The 14,181-nt window shown below is 37.6% G+C and overlaps 1 protein-coding gene across 3 annotated transcripts in view; it reads right to left on the reverse strand.

Annotated features, from left to right (window-relative positions):
* The window catches only part of MRC1 (mannose receptor C-type 1), a 95,360-nt gene that overhangs the window by 71,617 nt on the left and 9,562 nt on the right, over window positions 1–14,181 (reverse strand). For all 3 annotated transcript variants that reach the window (XM_025445175.3, XM_025445174.3, XM_025445173.3), the window contains 3 exons: window positions 10,206–10,607; window positions 6,275–6,448; window positions 1,523–1,687 (listed from right to left, as the gene is read on the reverse strand). In XM_025445175.3, the coding sequence (XP_025300960.1) occupies window positions 1,523–1,687; window positions 6,275–6,448; window positions 10,206–10,607 (741 nt within the window). The remainder of the gene's footprint in view (window positions 1–1,522; window positions 1,688–6,274; window positions 6,449–10,205; window positions 10,608–14,181) is intronic.

Genomic DNA, 14,181 nt, shown 5'->3' on the forward strand with positions numbered 1-14,181 from the left:
ACTGCATTAACCATCTTCTTGCCATAAACTGACCACCTGTCCACACATGAGGCTGAATTTCTAAATAATTACTCTTATTGTGCGACACCATCAATTGTCATTTAGCAAACATTCTTTGAGACTCTCTTCCTTGGACGTTTCTATGTGAATCTCTATGGGGGCTGAGGGATATCACTATTCATAAGACTATGGGGGCTGAGGGACATCACTATTCATAAGACATTCCTCATTTTCAGCGATTTGCTCCTATAATCCATCCTTCACATGTCTTTAAGTTTTCTTTTTTCATGGCACTCACTAAAATTTGTATTTATCTATTTGTCTTCTGGTTCATGCTGGTTTTCCCCACTGGACTTTAAGCAACATGGAGACAGGACATGACTGGCTCTGGTCACCCTCATGTCTCTAGGACCTATCATAATACCTCACACACAGATACCAGCCACCTGGTTGAATAAATGAATAAGAAATAACAAATGAATGTATTTATAGTCTTGTAGGGGAAGTGAGGCATATACATACACAGCTATTATAAAAGTAGTAAACAAATAAGAGAAATGCAGATAGAAATGAATAAGATTGCATTTCACCTGTATGAAATTTGGGGATTCCAGGTATAAAACAGCATGGGAAAAGATATGGCAATGAGAAAGTATTAGATAAAGATGAGAGACCCAAAATTCTTCTGTCAAGACTGCAAAATACCTAAAGGAGAACAGCAGTCAGGGAAGAGCCGTCAGCCTCTAAATGCCAGGCAAAGGTGTTAATTATTTGATAGGAAATAAACAGCCATGATGGCTTTTTTGAACACGATAGGCATAGGATTAGAGATATATTAATCTGGTAGCAGTGTCAGGGTGAACTAGAACTGCTCCTAATCTCTCGGCTCCCCAAGTGTGGACTTCAGAAGCTAAAACAAATAGTTTGATCTCAAGCAAACACTGGTTCTCTTCCCATCTTCACAATCCTATAAGAACAAATGCTTAAAAAACAAACACATTGTGGGAAGAACACCAATAAGGCCTGAAAATCAGTAGAGTCTGGGAGTTTGAGAGGCAGGAAGTAAAAAGGACTCCAAGTTTCAGAGCTGCTCTTGACTCATCCCTGCTTGTGGCAAGAACATATGATATACTTCCTTCTCTCCTTTTGAATTCCGTGATGCTGATGGAAAATCTTTGGCTTCAGGTTAGATCTGGAATGCTTGACCAGCATAGTACCCCTGCCATGTCCAAGAACATCACTGACTGATTGTGATGCCTTCTACTCTGAGCCCAGGTCAATTCTCAGAATCCTTCTCAACACAGGTTCTTGAAACTGTCATAATTGATGGAAGAAAGTTTGCTCCTGAGACAAAACCTACTTGCCATTCCGGGGGGCAAATCTATCCTACCCTTGTAATACCTGCTCAGGACTGGCTCTCTCCTAATGTCTATAATCAGATGCACCATCTGCTTTTAAGCTAAACTAGATAGAAATAAAATCAGCATGATCTTACAACTTTCTTTTCTTTACCCGTCATTACCTGTCAGGTATGTTTGCTCATGTATCTCCGTGATACTCAAGAGTTCAGCACTCTGTTGTTGGCAGCTCCTCCTCGCCTGATGCCAAGTTAAAGCAGATTTGGAGTTTATCTGGTAAGAAATGCCAGTCAGCGGGTCTTTATTCCATAAGCTTTCACTGCCCTCAACTGTAAGAGAAGTCAATGGAATTGGCTGCATTAGGCATAAAAAGACTTTCAAAAAACAATATTTTTAAACAATTTTAATAGCATTTTTGTCTGAAATATATTTATTTTCTTTTCTCTTACTTATTTTAAAAGCACCTGTGAGATTTTCTTCACGCCTTTGATAGAGAAAGAGAGTTTTCAAAAGATCAACCACACCTAATTTTTTTTCATCTGCCTAAGAAAGGAAAGAGAGGTATTGTCTCCCTATTTTTGTGTCAAGATGTTTGGGATCAATTGAGTTGAGAAGTGAGCCAATGCAAAAACTAAGAATAGAGATGCCAGCCCAAACTCCTGGAGAAATGTGGGGAAAGAGAATATATGTATCTTCTCTCAGGAGGTGAATATTTTGCCTGGACATTCTATTTGGGTCTTCTCAGACCAAAGGCATGGGTGTTAGAAGGCAAAGTCGTGGACTCTACCTGTATCCAGGCAGTGGCACTCACTAGTTTGTCCTTAGTTTTAAAGTCTTTTTCCCATCTCTAGAATATATTAAATTTATGTAGCCCCAGCCAGAAGTAGATGGTTAGTTTTCCTTCCTTTAGAGTAAAAAATAATTCTTTGAGCTTATTTCTGCCTTTGCTGTTTTACAATTCCCAATATACTCTATAAGCTTAGTTATACTTTATGAAAGGCCAAGAGTAGAGACTGATAAATATTATTTGTAGTGTGTTACCTACAAGATGTTTGGGAAATTAGTCAACAAATGAAATATTTCTGTGTGCTTCATGTTATGAAAATGTCCCTTTTTTCTCTCTCTCTCTTTAAAAGATTATATTTATTTGAGAGAGAGAGCAAGAGAGGGAGAGCATAAGCATGGGGGGAGGGGCAGAGGCAGAGAGAGAAGCAGACTCTGCTGTGGAGCAGGAAGGAAACCTGATGTAGGGCTCAATACCAGGACTGCAAGATCATAACCTGAGCTGAAGGCAGATACTCAATGGACTGAGCCACCCAGGTACCTCCCTCTTCTCTTTTTAATAATATAAAATTCTATTTACAAATCCTAGGGAGTAATAATTTCTTCACTTATTCCTAAGGAAGAGGAGGAATCATGTAACTTCCCAAATTTTCTGAGAAGTGTTCAACCTGCCAAGAAGTTGGCCAGTTTCCCATAAGCATATAACCTACGCTGCCATGAATCTTTGTATGTGACAAGGAAGTAACCTTTTTCATACACATACCACATAATGTGATATGAAACTTGTGGTTCTATGAAACATCAAAGAGGAAGAAAAACAGATAAAACTTCATTTGGGCAACAACATAGAAATTTCTATGTTGGGGATCCCTGGGTGGCTCAGTCATTTAACATCTGCCTTCGGCCCAGGGTGTGATCCTGGAGTCCTGGGATCGAGTCCTACATCAGGTTCCCTTTGCCTGTGTCTCTGCCTCTCTTTCTCTGTCTCTCATGAATAAATAAATAAAATCTTAAAAAAAAAAAAGAAATTTCTAAGATGTTTTCATTATAAAATGACTATATATTTACATAAAGATAAATTTGAATTGATAATGTTAAACTTAAATGATCAATGATCATGATGTGGGGCACCCGGGTGGCTCAGTCAGTTAAGCATCTGCCTTCAGCTCAGGTCATGATCCTGGGTACATACCCTGTACCCAGATTCCTGCTCAGTGGGGAGTCTGCTTCTCCCTCTCCTTTTGCCCTTCCCCCTGCTTGTGCTTCTCTGTCAAATAAACACATAAAATCTTAGAAAATATAAAACAAATGATCATGATCTGAGATCTTACTAGTTCTCAGATTCTTCTCCACTAAGTGAGACCATCCATTCACATGAGACTGGTTTAAGGGTTATTTGAAGATGGAGATGTTTTAAATACATATTTTTAGAAATTTGGAGATCTAATACGGTAAACAATGTGAGACTTCTTTTTAAAAAGAAGGGATTATTTTCTTGCCCAGAAATGGAAGTAAGAGATATACATGATCAAAGAAGGAAATGTGATTTGACTCTTCTCTTCATTTAAAGAGTATATTTTGCACTGTAGATCAAGGAATTAAAATCTATTTCCCAATGAATATATAGGTTTGCTGACTCTACACCTCCCCATATCGTTCAAATTCCCACAGTAAACCAATACAACTGATGTGGAAAGCTAAAGTTGCAAGCTCTGGAGAACTGAGAGAAAGGGTCTTTTCCTTTTCCTGTTCTCATGATACTTTAAAATAAATGTCTAAATAGAAGGAAAACATTACAATAAACAACACAAAGGACAATGAAGATTAGGTCAATAACTGGTACCTTATCTTCCTGTATTAAACCTGCTAGTTGAAGGCTAATATTTACAAAAAAAATGCTCTTTTGAAAGGAACACAAAGTAAGGAAAAAAAGTAGATTGGGAAATCACAAAGCCCTTTAAGAAAGGCATGAATGTATTAAATGTGCTTTAAATTTTTAATGCACACTAAAGTCAAACAATTTTTTAAATTTCCTATAGTTATTTTACTTTTACATTTACCAACTACACACACACACACACACACACACACACACACACACACACACATTGGTTTTGAAGACATAAATTAGAAGTAACAAGACTAAAAGATTATTCAAGAAAATACTCAGGATACCCCTCCAACACACATGGATCCCAAGGTCGTGAGGTTTTTTCTGTTTTTTGTTTTTGTTTTTGTTTTTTTTTTTATGATTAGTGACTAGTCATTTGTCTTCCATTTAATGATTGACTAAATCATACATACATCCAACAACTCCTTCATCAATATCACTTAAGTGCAAGATGCTGTAGACTCATGAAATCCACACCTCCAAGAAATTCCTTGATAACAGATTTATAAAATACCATTTCTACTAAGTAAAGGTGAAAGACACTCCTCAATCATTGGAATACAAGCATTACTTTATCTTAGGGGAAAAATATCTCAATTCCAACAAAAAAAGACATCTAATACAGAGGTCAGACATCTATTAACTTTTCGTGGGAATCAAACTTCTGAAAATTGTTATAAGAGGCAGATACAATTACTTCACCCAAGAACAAGTTAGCAGCATCGCCATGAATGGGAAGCCTATGAGTTTTTGCAGATATTAGCCCAGAACATGGGAACTGCACACAGAAGAAAATTATAATACTATATGGGGCTGAAAAATAAAATTTATTTTAAGTGGGATTATAAATCTAAAAAGAGAAATAAGCATGATTCTTAGGATTCTGGCTTTAATGTGAGACACTAAAACATTTTTAGCATTATTAATTTATTTGTTATTATTTTTATTAATATTACATTCATAATTAATTATTAATTCACAATAATGCTTGTGTGTAGTTCCCAAAATTCAGTGGTAAGTGATGCTATTGCAATTCAGGTGGCCTTACAATCATCCCAGACTGCATCTGCACCTAACTCCTCTCCTGCACCCATCCCTCTGCAGGCCAGCAGGAGAAAGCTCAGGAGAATAGCACAAACAGGAGTTGCTGTGCTCTATAAAGTCTGAGGGAGCAAGAGCAAGGGTGAAGTTTAGGGGGTAGAAAAGGAAGAGGATAGCTGGCAGGAGGCTGAGGAGGGGGGGTGATAGCCCTGCCTCCTTCTTCAGTCTCAGCCTTGGCTTCCAAGGCTCTTCCACTCCCTTCTCTCCTGCACCTCAACCAGCTACACTGTTTCCTTACAGATTCTTGAGTGTGGAGAAAACACAGGAGAATTCTTATGTTCTGGCTGCTTCCTATCAATTCCATGCAATGCCACTTATTTTGTATTACTGCGTAATACGTTTTCATTTTAAAAATCCTTCAAGCATAAAAATAATCTACTTCCATTTGATTCATAGCAAGGTTAAATTAAACGACACTGTTCTTAAATTAAATTTACTGTCATTACTATTCATTACTATCACTTTCACAGGAAGGCGCCCTTTTCATTACATTGGCAAAACATCAGGAGTCCCTCACATCTCTCTAGCCCCATCAAACCACATGCTTATGGCATTGTTTAAATTTTGGTTTTGAGGAACTCCTGGGTGGCTCAGTGGTTGAGCATCTGCCTTTGGTTCAGGGTGTGATCCCGGGTCTGGGGATCGAGTCCCGCATCAAGCTCCCTGCATGGAACCTGCTTCTCCCTCTGCCTGTGTCTCTGCCTCTCTTTCTATGTCTCTCACGAATAAATAAAATCTTAAAAAAAAAAATCTGGTTTTGATCTATGGTTTAATAAAGGTAAGTCCCAACGGTGACAGTATTCAGTATATATAGCATCAGCATAATTTGCCCTAAAGTCTTAAAAAATAACAGAACAGTAATAGTTGAAGGAAAGAAGCAGTTGATGGAAATAAAGGAGTCATGTATGCAGCCCAGGGCTGAGAAGTCAGAAGATCTGTGTCCTGGTCTTCAGCCAATATGGATCACTTTCTCCATTAGAAAGTGGGGACAATGATATCCGTACAGGGTTGCAGTGGAGTGTGACAACATGATAAGTGGGAAATAACTTTGAGAGAGAACATAGTCCCAATAAACACAAGGTCTTATCGCCATGTTGCTGTACTAAATGTGGCAAATTTTCTTGACGACAACACTACTTACATTTCAATGGACAATATCCAAATAGCTTGTCTGCGTCATAATCTGCGGTGGTTCCACACCAGAGCCATCCATCTGATCGCCCAGCACTTGTGCAATCTGCATACCACTTGTTCTCAAACTTGAATGGAAATGCACATGCTGCCCCATTGGCATTGCCCAGCAGTGTGTACATGTCTAGAAGAGACACATTGACCACACTTAGAATGTAAGTCAATCTTCTGAATGGTGGCTTTGCAATAAGAAAAATGCCGAGGATGGGTCTTACTCTTCTGATCACATTTAATGTTCCCACACGGGGAATTCATTTCTCTTTCCCTTCTCTCTGTACCCCAGTCCCTTTCTGAGTACACACAGCTGTCTGTGTTAGGAACAACTCTAGTTCCACTTCATTTCTGCTGTCTTTTAGGACAGATTTTCCTCTTTCCTCATGTTAGGCAAAAGTAGTCAGCTCTAGTGACACCTGCCTTGACTTCTGCATTTTCCCTCAAACAGAGAAGAGGCTATCCTTCCTCTTGCTTGGTATCACAGAATTACTGAATCTCTACATTGAAAAATAACATTCTAGCTGTGTAACTCTAACGCACAAATCCCCTCCTACCACTTCCTGTCAAGCCAGCCTCTACTGGAGTCCCTCAACAATGACTATGAGGAAGGGTCAGAATTTGAACATAACTCTCTAATCCACATCATAGAAAGAAAGCACTCAAAACCATTGGATACCATTTATAATCAATATTTGTCCTTCTTAAAACTGAATTCAAACAGAGCAAAATGGGAAGCTCTGAGCTTACCTAGAAAAGAAAACTGAAATAAAAAAATCATTGTTGATTATGGTTTGGCTTAAGCCAAAGAATTAGAGAAGCTCATATCTCCACTGACAACCACACCACTCCTCTAACTGCATTCTTCAAAATGTTTACTGTCTCTGTCCCTGTAGAGACACCGCCCCCACCCCCGCCCCGGGAAAACAATAACCCTCTATAGGGTAGTATTTTGCCTATTGCCACCTGATGATACTCAGAATTTGTCCTAGATAAAAATACTCTTTTCTTCATTAAGTTTTGTAGATTCATGACTTTAAAAGGAGTCCCTAAAAGATATCTCAAAATCCGATTTAGACAATATAAAATGTATAAAACGTAGCACAACACCTAACAAATATTAAAATTGTAATTCATGCTAAGTTCCTTACTCTCTTTCCTTTCTCTTCAGTCACTGAGAAAAAAACATGGGAATTAAGGGTTGCCAGATTTGGCAAGTAAAAACAGGATGCCCAGTAAAATTTGAATTCCAGATAAATACTGAATAATTTAATACCAGTATATCCTAAGTTTAGTAAGCTGTGCGACCTTTGGGATATACGTACACTAAAAAGGTATTTGTTGCTTCTTTCTTTCTTTTTTTTTTTTTTTTTTGCTTATTTCAAACTCAAGTTGAACTGGCCTAGATTTTATCTGATAACTCTTGAAGGGTTGGTGCATGAGCCTCCTGGGGACACACATGTGTGCTCCTCAGACCAGTCCATCTGGTCTCAAGTGAGTGGGGTTACTCACTGGGAGTATTCAATGTGTGGACAAAGGTCTAGTGTGACCCAGACTAGAAGCAGGGGCTGTAGCATCCCAGGGACCTAATGGCCTTGTCCTCCACACCCAGCTGGGTGAGAACCCCATGAGAGAGGGGCCATCACCCATGACCCTGTACTCATCCAATCCTCCTGACAAACTAGGCTTATTTTCATTTACTAAAAAATTAACTTTTTTGTCAATTAGCTAGTTGTTAGGAACTTCAAAATACAGTCCTACCTTTGGTTCCACTATATTACAGGACCAGTTCTCCAACTCATATATTGTATAAGGAACATGCTGGATTTAGATATAATTGTGCCACCCTTAATCACTGGGTATCCTGTTCCTTCATATGAAGAAAGCCTGTTAAAACCACTTCAAGACCAGCTGTACTCTTAATTAAATTAGCCAAGAAATTTTCAGGGCTGGGTTTAGAGCTCTCAATCAGAAATGGCATTTTCAGAACTAACCCTATTTATTTAAACATAGCCCTGATGAGGCCAAAAGAACCAAATTCCATTCTAGCCACTTCACTGACAAATCATAACTACCGTCAATTTTTCTTCCTATGTGGTCCAAACTCCCAGATAACAGTTTGATTCTACTAAGTCTACAATTCTGATTCTCTTATTCTAAAATAATTCTTGGCCTCAGCCAGTTATCTTCCTCAAGTGTTCTTTTAGAGAGACAGATTCTATGTATACCCTCTCTACATTATCTTCAGATCAAATGTGTATACCAATGAGTAGATTCCAAGATCCCTTTGAAAGGCTAGATCTTCTAGTAGGAATAGCTTAAGCTCTGAGAGAGACATGAAGAGCAGACAAAATGTGGTCAATGGACCATCTTCATCCAACCACCGAGGTGCTCATCAAGATAATTCAATAGATTCTTAGATCTTACCCCCTATATGCTAATTTAGCTTCTGGGTAGGAGGGGAACCTTGGTATCTGCACTATTAACAAGCTTTCCTGGTGATTTGTAAACATATTACAGTTTGAGAACCACTATCCCAAACCCTGTGCATCTTTTTCTCAAATAAGCAGGAGAACACAAAGGATGATTGGATTTGGGGATTGGGGTCTATGTAACTTCAGTGATATATTTTTAAATAAGAAGTCTGATGTCTTAGCACCAATCTTCCTTGTTTTGAATCCCTCAATTAGGATTATTGTGTCATCTGTAGAATTTGACTCCATCAAGTTTGGTTCACTCTTGTCTTGCTGAAGTTTTCTATTGAATTTCTCCTGAAAGGTTATACTACTTAGGTTGCCTCACCTATAATTTCTAAAACTTCATTATGTTCATTAAGTGGCTCAGGAGAGCCTCTTTCTGAACCCTTCTTCTCATTCTTCTACAATGCCTACCCTCCCTCCTCTTTATAAAAAAGGAAAATGGAAAGCTTATGGCCTTAGAAAGAGCTGAACTTCCCAGCTCTGATTAGCTACGGCAACTAGCTAATCAACCAATCTTTGTAGCCTCAGGAACATAGTAATTTTGGAAACAGGTAATCTCTCATCCCAAAAGGCAGGCTATTCCTCTGACTCTGAGGTTGTTCTAGATAACACTTCCAAATAACCAAGTGTCCAAACCTGGAATGTGGTTATCATATCATCCGACACAAGAAGGTTTTGTAAAAGGTTTCAGTTCTGTTTTATTTGTGTTATGTTGTTTCTGTGCAGCCACCAGAGAATGAAATTTGGCCAAGATAAAACTAAATACTCTGGTTTTATTTAACCTTCAAGAGCTTAAGGAACCAACTTCATATAAAATTATTTTCTACCCCACAGGTGCTATCACTTTCTAAAATAGCTGACTAAATATGTTACATGTAATTTGCAAGCTAATTCCTTAGATGTTCTAATCTTGTGATTATTATATTTTTTAATGCTCATAAGGGGACAGAGAAACATTTAGAAATTTAAGAGATCAAGAAATGCCAAGCTTTCGTTTTAGGCAATTTGACTCGAGAAAGAATGTTGTTCCATGTGTCATTCTCTAGGAAAACATAAACCAAAGGAAAAGAAACATCTGGTTAGATTCATTTATCACAATAACCAAATAATGTCAAATGGGAAGCTTCTGGTCAAAGACTACAGTGCAAATTCATTTCTAAGAATTGCAATCCATAACTTAAAAAATATTTTAAAAAGTTAAAAAAACACAAAATAGTCATTCCATTAATTATAAATAGCTAAAGTATCATTCACTGTCATTTATTTATAGAACGTAGAATAGTCTAAAACACAACCAATTAATAATTCTAGCACAGACTAAACAATAATATACTTATTTTCTTGAATTAGATTCCAGCTATAAAGATGAGAAAAACTTGACAGAAAGGCAAGACATTCCATGCTTCTTACCTTCATAACCTCTGGAGCATAAGTCATCTGTAGTTCCATAGACTTTCCATCTGCTCCATAAACCAGAACCCTTGTAAAGCATAATATTCTTTTCTTGTTTATTGCCATAATTAAAAAATAAATCTTCTCCCTTGATGCCCAAAAGTGTGTCATTTTTGCACTCCCATTTCTGAAATTCGCTCTTCGGGTCACAGGCATACAGAGTGACAGCAACCCAATCAGTTTTTGATGGCACCCCCAAACATAATTTAAAAGCAATACTCATAATCCGGGATTCAGACACCCATCGAAATTTCTGTGCTTCATTGTCCTGGTTGCAAGTAGCTGTTTGGACTGCACTGGGACTTACTGCTTCCACACAGCGCTTGTGATCTTCATTGTATATTAAAAATTGCCTAGTGTCTGTTTAAAAAAAGTAATAAGAAAACATGCTTAAGTGGATACATATGACAAATAATATTTTTGGTCAAGATTCCCAACGTTTTTATTTCCATAAAACTCATGATCCCAGGAGAAGGGGAGAAGTGGACTCTACCTGGGCCAGCTCTGCTCCCTCTGCTCCAGGCGGGGAGGAGGGTGGTGCAGGAGACCCAGAGCGGGAGTGTCCTTGAGGCTAGGGGAAAGACTAGGGGGAGAGGCTCTCCCTGGAGAACACAGGGCCCCCAGCAATCGGCTGGAAATCCTGAAGACTTCCTAGTTCATTACAGGGAGCATTACAAAAAGGTTTGCCTTAAATGCACACAAATTATAGTAGAGTAAGCATAAAAGGAAGATAACAGAGAAAGAAATAACATGCATTTGAGAAAAGACAATTTAGAAATATATCCAGGGGATCCCTGGGTAGCTCAGCAGTTTAGCACCTGCCTTCGGCCCAGGGCATGATCCTGGAGACCTGGGATTGAGTCCCACATCAGGCTCCCTGCATGCTTCTCCCTCTGCCTGCCTGCCTGTCTGTCTGTCTGTCTCTCTCTCTCTCTCATGAATAAATAAAATCTTTTAAAAAAGAAAAGAAATAAATCCAAAAAGCAGTAAAATTAAATATATGTGTACCCTGGAATAGAATTTTGAAGTCTGATTCAACCCTACTCTCTTTGAGATAAAGGAAATACACACATAATTATTCTAATTACAACATTAATGAAGCTTTTCTGTAACTTAAAAAGTAATTTTATTTTAGGAAATGTTACCTTTATGTCCAGCCAATCTTTGAACTAAGTGCTTTCTGGATAGCCCTACAAGAGCAGTGTTTTGTTTTGTTTTCCCTTGCAACAATAGGTAACTTAGAGATATAGCACTGAGATAGAAGTTAGTATCTGTTATATAATTTTAACTTTCATTTTATTGGCATACTCAAGCTAGCCTTTGTATAACAAAAAGAAACAATGAATTTGTCAAATTCACAGTAAAGTTTAATTAAGTATACATCCTTACTTCATTTGAGGTAATATTTTTTAGAATAACTACAAATAACAGTGTTGTTTTATACTTACAACTTGGGAATGGTAATGTAAATAAATATATGTGGATGGCTTATACTTATCGTACAAAGCTGCTAGCTGGCAAAACTGAACTTCCATTTTGCAAAAAGAAAAAAGAAAAGAAAAGAAAAAAGAAAAGAAAAAAGAAAGAAAGAAGAAAGAAAGAAGAAAGAAAGAAGAAAGAAAGAAAGAAAGGAAGAAAGAAAGAAAAAAAGAAAGAAAGAAAGAAAGAAGAAAGAAAGAAAGAGAAAGAAAGAAAGAAAGAAAGAAAGAAAGAAAGAAAGAAAGAAAGAAAAAGGAAGGAAAGACGGAAGGAAGGGAAGAAGAAGGAAGAAAGAAAAGAGAAAAGAAAAGAAAGAAAAGAAAAAGAAAAGAAAAGAAAAGAAAGAAAGAAAAGAAAAGAAAAGAAGAAAGAAAAGAAAAGAAAAGAAAAGAAAAAAGAAAAGAGAAAAGAAAAGGATCTGGCAAGTTTCCCCGCCCCCCCCTTAAATCAAAACTGAATTCATGGAAAGGTTTTTTTCTTTTCTGTTTATTTTTTTTTTAAGAATAGACAAATGAAAAGAACTGACTTTTCATTTTATGACATAACTATCAAACATTACTTCTGAGAATTTACTAAATTCCTTCTAAGTAAGTGTTCTTTCAAAATGAGCTGCCAGTATTGCAGATATTTGAGGGTCTGACTAAATTAGTTCTTTATTTTTAATCAAATCATCCCAGTGAAATGTCTTAAAGTAATAAAAGTACCACTAGCAGAGTGTACATTTACAGAACCTTTTCACAAGCCATATTCTTTTTACTGTCTCAACACTCCTGTCAGGTTAGAACCACTTACATCCTGAGATCAGTTATTGGACCATTAATTTGCCTTGAAAGTTTATTTTTCCCTGCCCTGCTCCTGCATCTGCTCTTGCCCCACACTTGTTAGAGACCTCCTGCCTCTAATCCATCTGGGTTCCTAATTTGGTGCTACTTTGAACCTTAGCCGGGCGTCCTCGGCTGGGTTTCTCATTTCTGCTGGTTTGATTTCTTGGAATTGGGACTCAATAGTCTCAATTCAGAACACCTGCTTCTGTTTGCTTCTCTGGAGTTGACATCTGTCAACTGAGTATGCAATGCCTGGCTGAAGCTCCTCCCATTTAGCTGAACTCCTTCCCAGACTTGATCTCATCTTGTTGCTGCCCATGTCCTGGTGTGACAAGATGAGTAACTTTCTGTGTTGGCAATAAAATTAAAATATTAATAATATCATGTTCTGTTTATAATAAAACACAGGACATAAGGGAGAAAAGCTTACTATGATAATTCGCCACACACAAATGTAAGTCTACGCTTTTCTATCTAAAATGGTAATGAAGTCTGAAATTTTTCATATATATCTGTGAACTCAACTATATTGTCCTTTACATTTAATTTGTATGCTATTCCACCTATTGTTTTCCTATCTAGACTTATCTTCAGACAGTTTTGCTCAGTAACACCTCATAAACAGTAATATTTTCCACCCCATACTTCAGCATCATCAAACAGCCAACATTTATTAATCACAAATTCAGTCGTTCAACTAGTTGGTAACCAGATATTTAAGGTAAGGTGCTTGAAAGTCTTTATGCACAAGTAGTGTTGTTCTTCTTTTAGAGATTTTTATACTTATTTGATTTTTATTTCATGCAATTTTCATCTGCAGTTCCATCTTGATTTTTCTCTAAATATTATGGCATTTAATAAGCAAACCTCCAATCTTCCGTTTTTCATTAATGGTATCATCATCCACTAATATCCATAAGCTAAAACCCTAGGACATCCTGGATTCCCTGATTTCCTTCACTTTCTAGAACAAAAGCAGAATCTATTGGCTCTATCCAAAAATATACTGTGATAGTTAATTTTATGTGTCAGCTTGGCTAGGTCACAGTTTCCAGATATTTGGTCAAACACTGGATGCTGCTGTGAAGGTTCATTTGAAGCTAGACTTTAAGTAGATTATCCTCAGTACTGTGGGTGGGCTTCATCCAGTCAGTGGAAGGCCTGCAAGATAACAGACTGAGGTCCCTAAAGAGAAAAAGAATTTTACCTCCAGACTGCCTTTGAACTTGGACTGCAATATCAACTCTTTCTTGAGTTTCCAGCCTGCCAGCCTACCCCTATTTTGGACTTGCCAGCCTTCACAACTGCATGAGCCAATTCCTTAAATATTCTCAAAAGATAGAAGATGATTGATAGATGGGTAGACGGATGGATGGATGGATGGATGGATGGATGGATGGATGGATGGATGGACAGACAGATATAGAGATACATACACATACAAACACACCCACATAACCTATTGGTTCTGTTTCCCTGGAGAACCCTGACAGATACATATACTCTAATCCATTCTTTTCTGTCTCCACAGCTACCATCCTAGACCAAGCCACCACAGTCTTACTCTGGTCTTCCTCTTAAAAATGCAAGCATCAAAGAATATAACACTTGATTCTCCCAGTTTCCTGGGT

Source organism: Canis lupus, chromosome 2 (genome assembly GCF_003254725.2).
Source record: "Canis lupus dingo isolate Sandy chromosome 2, ASM325472v2, whole genome shotgun sequence".
Taxonomy (NCBI): domain Eukaryota; kingdom Metazoa; phylum Chordata; class Mammalia; order Carnivora; family Canidae; genus Canis; species Canis lupus.